Here is a 9,977-nt window from a genome sequence, read left to right as displayed (position 1 = left end):
ATAATATATTTAGCGAGTCACTGACCATACCCCACATGTTTTGATCAGGAAGATTGGCAATACTTGAAAACGGCATAATCAGCATCAGGACATCTGTTGAGGGCAATGTTTGGCATTACTAAGTAACTGTCAAGTAGAGTAGTAAATGACTCGCCGGTAACTCGCAATTAAAGGTTGCTGACACGAAGTCAAATGTTACACAAACGAGCTTGGAGCGCTTCATTATTTTCCTAATTCGTTAATACTTATAGTACCAATTTTTCTTCCACTCCATTCAATCTTCGATGAGAGTAATAAAGGGACTTTCAAAATCTTAGTACTCAGTGAAAACAGCACACATTAAACATTAAAAATACTGCCTCAGAACGTCCTAAGATTTCAAACAATTGAAACAATTTTCGATTAAGAGTTTTGTTTTAATTCAAATAAAGACCGTTTAGTAAGAAACACCGGCGTTGGTCTTGATCCAGTCCAAGTAGCTGGTCACGCGGGTGAAACCAGCTGGGAGACCAGACTCGCAACCAGCGCTAGCCACGAACGAGGTAACACCGATGAGCTTGCCATCGCTGACCAGCTTCAGGGGGCCGCCGGAATCGCCGCTGCAGGTGGAGATTTTGTTGGGAGTAGCAATGCAGATAACCTTGCTGCTGGCAACGGTGGAGCCATAGGTGGCTTGGCAGGTGGCAACGGACACAACATCGAAAGTATCGTACTGCAGGGTGCTGGCGACACCGCTTGCACTATCGGAAGTCTTGCCCCAACCGGAGGCAATAGCCTTTTGTCCAGCGTAGGTGGAGTAGGAGCTGGCAATGGAGGGCAGTGTAATCTTGTTGATGGTGCTGGTGAAGGTGACGGATGGGGTCTTGATCAGGGAGATGTCGTTGGCAAGGGTGGCAGTGTTGTAGCTGCTGTGCTGGATATAGCCGGAACTGGCAACGGTGTGGGTAACCTGGGCACTAGTGCGCTGGGTGGCGCCATAGTAGATTTTCACAGAGGTGGAGCTGCAAGCATTGAGAATAGGGATAAGTATATGCTGGAAGGTATCATCATTGGGAGGAACTCACCCATGGGTGCAGTGGGCAGCAGTCAGAACCCATGTGTTGGCGATGATGGAACCACCGCACCACCAGCTGCCGCTGCTGCTGGAGAAGCTAAGTCCGACCTGGTAGGGGAACTGGCCAGCTACGGCAGTCTTGCCGTTGGTAATACGTCCTTCAATGGAGGGCGTTGCTGGCAAGTCACGGGGGTGAATGGGATCGCTCTTAGTCAGAACGCCAGCGGAGGCGGTGGCAATAGCGAGAGCAAGAACTATGAGTACTTTCATGTTGATCGATAGCGGGACAACTGATGACTTCGACTGTCCAAGGCGGCTTTTATAGCACCGCAGCTGAAAAACTTCTTATCTCTTGCCGCAGCGATGGCACACGTTTGCTCTTGGCCAAGGCATTATCGCTTTGTGATAAGTGTTTGGAAATAAGCAAGCCGTATCATAAATAGACGGATGTTGATAAAACTAAGGTGGAGTGGATTCAAAGAATTATCTATCTGTTGAGCTGCGGCTATTATTATTAATGAGATTCGTGAACAGCCCAGAACTGTACCTTAAGCAATGGACATAGGTGTAAATTCGGTTTATTTTGATAATAGGAGTATAACAATACAGTATATAATAATAATATTTTGTTAATAACTTGAGGAAGTAAAGAAAAAGATACAGGGTGGGGAAAGATGTGGGGAATGGATGTTCAATTCGTTAGCATCATAATATTTACAAATCCTATAATAAAGCACGAATTTATTTTGGAAATAATAATAACAAGACATAGCATATTTATAAAATTGAGGAAATGAGATAAGACTGAAAATGTGAGTCTTAAACGTGACGATATTTCATTATAACCTGTTCCCAAAAGATAAAAGGTATATTAGTTTTATTTGAACAGGTTTCGTTTAAGAAAAGTCACTTTTTTCATCTTAATTCCAGCGGTTTCCTCATGTTGAATATAATGCTTTTTTATTCACTTTGAACAGTCGAAATTGCTTGCTACTGATCATTTATATTAACTCTTTTTTCCTTCGGATAGCGCAAAGAACTTTACGCGTTCTGTTTGCATTCATTGCTGCTCATTTTATGGCTTTTTCTTTGCACTTTTCACTGTTGATTGCAAAAAATTGCGCGCACTCTGGCTGCTCGGCCATGTCTGCCATCAAGTTGAAGAACAAAAGAAACTAATTTTCTTGAAATATTTGCCTTCATTGTTGTTTGCGCTGCAGCTTAAAGCGCCAATTCACATAGAAGGAAATGCAGAAAGGGGGAAAAAATGGGAATGAAAGTCGTCTATCAATTTAATGGGAAGGGCACACTTTAAAGGGCGACCAACATTTTATACGAACAAGCGGCACAAATGCGCTTACACACGCTTATTAGACGCATATCCTGCAGCCTTAACAACAATGTTTGCGCGTTGTCCAGCTCACACACACACACACACACACACACACACATACACACATTCACATAACTATATCAGTACGAGTATATATATATATGTATGTATGTATGTACTTGAGTTGATATATATCAGGGCATTTGGAATGTCCCTTGGCGTGCGCTAGTTTTGTGCTCGTTGCTCGGTTACTCGGTTGCTCCTTTGACGACGTTGAGAAGGACGACGACAAACAAGATTGCAGCAATAAAATTTCGACAAGTGAACAACAAATGATAAACGAAGCAGCACGATAAAAAGAACAGCCAAGGCTCACACACTCACATACTCGTATATACACATTGCTGGCACTTGAAATACTGGTGGCTGGCCAAGAACATTGCTGCCAAGTGCCCAGCTACACTGCTTTCAAAAATTTAGGAATCATTAATTTTTTTCGGTAGTTTTAAAAACTACAAGTAATATGACGCCGTGTATTTGAACTATTTTGTAGAAATAATTGACAAATTTTTACCGTTTAAGTCCCAAGATGCTTTATATATTGAGCAATGCATAACAATGAAACATTGTTAGTATTGTTAATAAATTTGTGAACTTTTACTGTTTTGTAATAATTTGAAATTTCTTATAAAACATAATTTCCATTCCAACACATTTTAAAATAATAATTCGAAAAAAATAGCTTTACGATCAAAAATATACTTAGATCATTTTAAGTATTGCTCTACTGTTTAGTGATATTTATTTGCAGAAGATAGACAACTGCTGTTGTACAGAAATAATTGGAATAATATCAACCGAATTCATGAGAGCGAAACTGGGTTCTAATTGAAATTTACTGCAGAACTCACTCAGGAGTTCGAGGTGTTTCTCATTTAACACTTGTTGCCAGTAAATCTCTTCTTAAGAAATAAAGCTGTACTTTATTTTTATTACATTGGAATTATTTCATTATTAATTAAAATAATTAAACCAATGAGAAAGATATTTAACGAGTAAAAACAAAAACAGAACAAGTAAATATATTAAAAATATAAATTAAATTATTGAACATGTCCACTAATATACATTTTTTATTTATGTTGTGTTTTGCGGTAGTTATTATTTATCGAATATTTTCTCTTAAAGACATATAACAAGTAAGCAAATTATAATCTAATATTTTTTTAAATTAATTACAATCAATTTTATGGCAAGTATGCCAAGTTAAATATAAAATATAAATACACAATATAAAAATATAAAAATATTTTCGCGGTAAAAATAATCATATATTACATACGTATAAAAAATCTCATTGATATATTTTATATATAGGAGAATATACACGAAATCTATCGAAACGGTTCCAGAGATTTTCTACTTACTTTCGTTGACCTACCCTTGTGTGCCTATCAAAATATTTTGCTTATCAAGAAGGCATGTATTGGGTAACTGGGACTTAAACAAAATATCATACAGGACAATAAAAGTGAGAATTTGTTGTGCCGCTAGTTATTTTGTGTTGAAACAAAACAGTACCTTTCCTTAATTAAAGCGAAAAAATGTATTTATTTATTTAACGAATTTAGCCTGAAATAATTTCATTAAATATAAAAGCAAAGGAGCTGTGTGTAAACAAAAAGAACGACTAAATAAATTTATTTTTGATGAAAACAAGCTTACTTATAACAAGACTTATGAGGCGTTATACCAAGGCTGTTTATGTAGCAGTTTCAAATGTGGAAAAGGTTCCTATTTGTCCTTATTCCCAATAAACGTAGAAGAAAACAAGTACATACAGAGAGAATAACAATCAGCGGCAGCAGGGAGAAAGTAAGAGTTTATGTTCGCACTCCGTGTTATTTTGTTTCTTGCACAGTTGGGCTAGGAAGTGGATTTCACTTTTAAATTTCTATATATTGTTCCCATATTATCTTGAAATATAAGCGAACCTTGTATAGTTTAAAATAAAGCCCCATCACAAATGTGAATATTAAAAGCTGCTGTCTTTATTTTGACGATGTACTTATAGTAAGTAATTGTATTTAACTAAGTCTGATCTAACATTATATTATACTTGTGATACGAATAGAGTACTTGCTTGCAATTTCTTTTTATATTGATGCCAATGGCTCTTGCTTTTTGAGAGTAGTGTTCAGTTGCAATAAAATGTAAGGGGCATCGATTACGTTGCCTGGACACAGCATTCCAATGGGGTTGTCTACACATACTCAAGTGTGTTAATGTATGTGTGTGTGTGAGAGAGTTTGTGGATGTACTTTGGCTGCTTTTTCATTAAATTTACTCATGCCTATTGTCAGCACAAATAGAAAAGTTTGCTCACTTGCGTCAAATTGTCAAGGAAATGTCTCGCGTGCGCTCTTCTTGCTGACCACACAGCTGACCAGCTGTCTGGCTGTTGGGGCGGCGGACGTTGGGCCTCTTCTTGACCAAAATTAATGACAACTGTCTGGGGCAGCTGACCTCGGGCGCATTTGTTGATGACTTATCACTTGCGAGTAGTTCTAGTTCTGCTCCTCTGGGTTGTCGGTGTAGGTGTGGCTGACAGTTGGCAGTTGGAGGGCTTCTGCTCCTGCTCCGGCTGCTGTTTGCTTATCAAACGAAATGATTTCCGGCCATAATTCAAAATCGTATGCTTTCCTGGCTGTCAACAGCAGTGCGCTTGCACCATTAATCATGGTGCTTTAAAATGCTTACAGTGCGTATGAGTAATGCGTTTGTCAACATGCTGCACAGGTTTTTGCTTTCCCATCAACTTTGTAACCCAGCCAAGTAGTAGTTGCCACTTCAACTTGCCTCAAGATGTTGCCATCTAAACAAGCTGCAGACGCGACGTCGTCGTCGTCGTCGTTGTAACTGGCGCAAATGCATTTTTAAAAGTTTTCAACAGCAATTTGTTGTCGCACATGATTTACACAAACACACACACACACACTCTTACATACCAATCCACACACAATGGCGAACTCTATGGCTACACAACACATTCACTTTGCACTTATGTAGCTCGTTTTGCTTCTGTACTTGAGCTTGGTCAAAGTTTTCGTCGCCAAATTTCTACTACAACTTGATGCTTTATGTGTATTTTATTTTATTTTATTTTATTTTTTTCTACCGACGTATTTAATGCCCTTCGTATTGGAAAAGTTTTATTGGCACAACTGTGCACGTTTTCTTTGCAAAACCTGAACGCAATTTTCATTAGATAAATCTTATATTAAACGGTTTTAGAGATTTGGAGAAAGCGAGAAAGAGGAGAACGCATTCCTTTCATAAATAAATGCGCTTAAATAAATCTTAAGCAGTCAGACTGTTTTCTATTATGGCTTTAAAAAATGCATATTTCATGCATTTCTGGTCAGAAAGACGAAAAGTAATAGGATTAAGACATATTGGGAAAATAGAATTATGTATTTGGCTTCGCAATAAACATATTGCAAAATTTTAAATTAAAAAAAAAACTTGGAATTATTGCTAAGCCTTTTAGCAGCATGTTTGTTATTGCTTGCTTTTACTCTAAATTTATAAGACGATAATAGATAATAGTTTGCATTCACATACACATTTTTCCAAAAATGTACATATATGAAATATTTTTCTGCAGTCTGTTTTCCATAAGGCACTTCTAATGCCCATAAGTCAAGTAAAATTGCTCATACGCCCTGCTGACCCAACATCGGCAAGAAAAAAAAGGAAAGCAATAACGCCCCTGACTGACTGTCAAAGTTTTGACACAAATCTGCTGAGACGACGACGACGACGACGACAGACAAATGCAAACACAAGTGGCTCTCCCCTTTTCCGCAGCTACTGGCTCCAAAGACATTAAATTTTATGCGCAGGGATCAAACTATATTATTATGTATGAGTGTGCATGTGTGTGTTTGCCAACAGACAGGCACACAGAAGCGAGCTTGAAAAGCCCGGAAAGCTAGCAAATATTTGAAGATATTCACATTTTTGCCTTTTTCATTTTCTATCAATGGCCAAAAACAGTAAAGTGCACGTCACTTTTGCCTTTTTGCATATGAAAATATAAATATAAATTCCTAGCATACAAACCAATCCCTTTCAATAGCCTTGTTCGATGACTTTCTGTGTGTGTGTGTGTGTGAGTTCGTGTCTGTTGTGCCTTTGGCTGCCATTTTTATATTGTGCCAGCTTTTTGTCTACTCTCAGCCATGACAATTGGATGTGTTTTTGTTCGCTTCGGCATCGCTGCGCGAAATTGAGGGATTTGCTGCTGCCGAAAATAAAATCACATGTACTATATACGACAAATACGTGTCTAATACGTTTGCCGTCTCAGCCACTTGCCTGCTTATTGGCGCATGCAAAATGATATCTGGCGTATCAATACTCCATAGAATTGTGCGACTCCTCTTCTGTTTTATTTTATTTTTTGTTGGTCCAAATCAATGGCATTGCAACGTTCTTTTTGTCTCATTGACGGGATGAAAGGGAAGTGGGAAGTGCAGCGTCTAGTCTGGCGTTGCATACTTTTGTGCGCATCGGAAAATGCCTTTTGTGTTCGCGCCCGGCATTTGAATAACGCAGACAGCACGAATATTATCAAAAATAGTATTGCTTTGCAGTTTCAATAGTTCGTAAAATTACGACGAACGTCAATGGACCGACAACCACGGCAATATTAAAAGGCAGCTTCATTTGTTCGAGGGCATCGCCTTTGTTGCGGCTTATTAAAAAGAGCCTTTGCCTGCTGCTCCTGCTTTGCTGCTTTATCAAAGCCAATATTAATACTCTTCGAAAAGGAGTGCTTTCGTTTTTGTTTAATAGGAGCTTAAGCTTATCCCAACTATGTTTTTCGCCACTAAACAAAGCTGGAATTTCAAAATTAGTTATCGATTTCTGATACTCGTGACAAGTGTATATTTTTAAATCAGAAAAAAACGATTTCCGAAAATTAAGAATTAATTACTTTCGTATTTTTATTTCCATGAATGTTACCTATAAAATATTAAGTTAATTAATAGGGAAATAATATAGAAGTTTCAAATTAGAAATTTTATTTTCTAGCTTTTCTAACTTTTAAAACTTTGCACACATGTATTATTACTTATATTATACTTATATTACTAATTACACACTAGTTAGTAGCAGAGTACACAGTTGAAATTGGCAATATTTTCACAAAATTTTTGTATTTTAATTTTTTTTTTCTAAATTTAAAACTCTATTAGTAACTAACCATTTAAATAGACGCATTTAGAGGCCGGGAAGTACATGTCGTAAAGATTATTGCTAGTAACCTATAGCAATATATCTGGATATGAATTATAATATGGCTATTAAAATTTGGAAGGGTTTGTATGTAGGTTTGTTCAAAGGCCCTTGACTTCCATATCATCAAGTATGTTTATTTTGCTGTTGTGGCTCAATACAATGGTCCTTGTTCTTGCTTATGTGCTTTTTCGTTTTGGAAAACAAATGTGCGCTCATAAAATAAAATATAACTACTCATCAAATTTTGCATGCAAATATTTTAAGAGAGCTGAAGCGGCAACAGCGTCAGCTGAGGCAACAGGGCGCATACTTTATGGCTTATAAACATTTTGTTTGCCAATATTTTGATACGTTTTTTGTTTTTCATACTCTTCATTTTTCGTTTTGCTTTACTTATCTGTGTGTCATGTGTGTTGGTTGTTGAATATGTGTCTTGCTGCTGCTTTTGTTGTAATTTCGGTTTATTGTTTTCTATATATTTTTCTGCTTGAACGCACTAAAAGCTACTCGAATTCGTCTACCAGCTCAGACCACGGTCCCAGGCTTCCGGCTGGGTTGTCGAGCGGGCCGGCGAGCGAGGCATTTGTTTGCTTTATATCTTTATTTTGCCATGTAACGTAGAGTGTATTTTTCCTTTTTGTGTTTTTGTTGACTGATGGCTGCTATTCGGCTTGCCGTGTGTGAGTGTGTGCCTGAGCATGAGTGCTATTAGAGTAGCTTTGCATACGCGTGTGTGTGTGTATATATAAATTCTACTTGATACAAGCTCTCATAGCTCTGACAGCCTTTGAAAACGACAACAAAAATGTTTCAATTACTGTACCAGTTGCCAGTTTGGTGAGAGCATTATATTGGGCTGCATTGTTATGTTTTAAGATTTATATTCTGCTTATGTTATTTACAGGCACTTTATCTCTGTGTAGAAATAATGCTGTCCCCTTGGACGCTCATTTATACCATTAATTTCTTCTGTCAATCAAGTGTCACTATCGGGATACAATAAAACAAATCACAAATACGAAAATACAATATAAAAAGTAATTTTGCTCAAGCCGCAGACCCTGGCAAGACATTCCTGTCCCTGGCGTGAAAAAAGGAGGAGAGGGGAAACAAAGTTTCCTAAAGAAAGTATATACATATTTGTATTTGACTACGAAATGCTCTGTTCTTAATGCTTGAAGCAAGCAATCGCAGAATAACAAAAAGTAAAAGCTGATGACAGTAGAGATTGGACAATCATTAGTTGTCACACTATCTTCGCTTATTCTGACTTCCTTATTTTCTGTCAATATTATTATCTAAAAACAGACATATTAAATAATATATTATATATATATACAGATATTTATTTATTTATATAATGATAGCTTAGGATTTAAATCTTAAAACTAACAGAAGAGAATTATATATATACAGATGAAAACTACTGAATTGTAGGAAAATATATACAAGTATTTCCAGAATATTGGAATAGCTTGTTTTGAAAGTTTAAAAATATAGAACTTCCTTAATAGTACTAATATATATCATCATATACGATAATCTGTATACAAATGAATTGTTTTTGGAAACACAATGGCTATTGTCTTTTTGTTAATTTTATAATCGTCACTTTACTTCTATTAATGTTTAATGTGGAATTTGTCTGTTGCTTGTAAATCCCTAATGAAATAAGTGTAGGGTATTTGTGGCGAAAAGCAGAGCAAAAACTGTGAAATTATATGTATTACCACTCAATCAGAAGGAAAGGAAAAAGCTCGAGCCAAGTGTCTGCAAAAATAAAGCCAAACTTTGCCGGCAAGTCATTGTGGCATTCAAGAAAACGCAACGAAATGATTGTTGGTGGGGGCAGAGGAGCGTAGGGTTGGGATGGGGGTGTTGGCGTTGATGCGCTTGGCAGACGAGTGAGGCCAAAGTGTTGTTTGGATTTCATTATACAATTATCTTGTTACCAGACATTATGGTGTCGAGCCGGGCTACATGCCAAAAACATTCAATGAGCTTGATACGCCATAAAGTCTGTGTGTGGATGTGTGTGGGTGTCAAGAGCGTAGCTGTCTAAATATGTTTATGTATGTGTGTGTGAGCATCTCTTGTGAGACGGCAGTCGGAAGTTGAGCGCGTTAACAAAAGCAGGAAGTCATTAGCAATGTGAGCCAAAAAAAGAGACAGCGTTGGCAACTATGTACAAAGAAACAAGCGGGGAAAAAAGTAGAATAATACGATAAATAAATGAAAATGTTTGAGTTAAATGAATTAAGTGTGTGTGATACTTGTGACTGA

General features: G+C 37.2%; 1 protein-coding gene across 1 annotated transcript; it reads right to left on the bottom strand.

Annotated features, from left to right (window-relative positions):
* Nucleotides 1-395: 395 nt before the first annotated feature.
* LOC115632100 (serine protease 1-like) lies at nucleotides 396-1,335 on the bottom strand. The gene is made up of 2 exons (XM_030529081.1): nucleotides 1,065-1,335; nucleotides 396-1,001 (listed from the first exon to the last, which is right to left on the bottom strand). The coding sequence occupies exons 1-2, from the start codon at nucleotides 1,322-1,324 to the stop codon at nucleotides 437-439; spliced, it is 825 nt and encodes a 274-aa protein (XP_030384941.1). The 5' UTR covers nucleotides 1,325-1,335; the 3' UTR covers nucleotides 396-436.
* Between the last annotated feature and the right edge of the window lie 8,642 nt (nucleotides 1,336-9,977).

The sequence above is a fragment of the Scaptodrosophila lebanonensis genome, unplaced genomic scaffold (genome assembly GCF_003285725.1).
Source record: "Scaptodrosophila lebanonensis strain 11010-0011.00,11010-0021.00 unplaced genomic scaffold, SlebRS2 tig00001415-arrow-pilon, whole genome shotgun sequence".
NCBI classification, from domain to species: Eukaryota; Metazoa; Arthropoda; class Insecta; order Diptera; family Drosophilidae; genus Scaptodrosophila; species Scaptodrosophila lebanonensis.
Note: the sequence above shows the minus strand (reverse complement) of the source record. Positions and strands in the feature narration are given on the sequence as shown.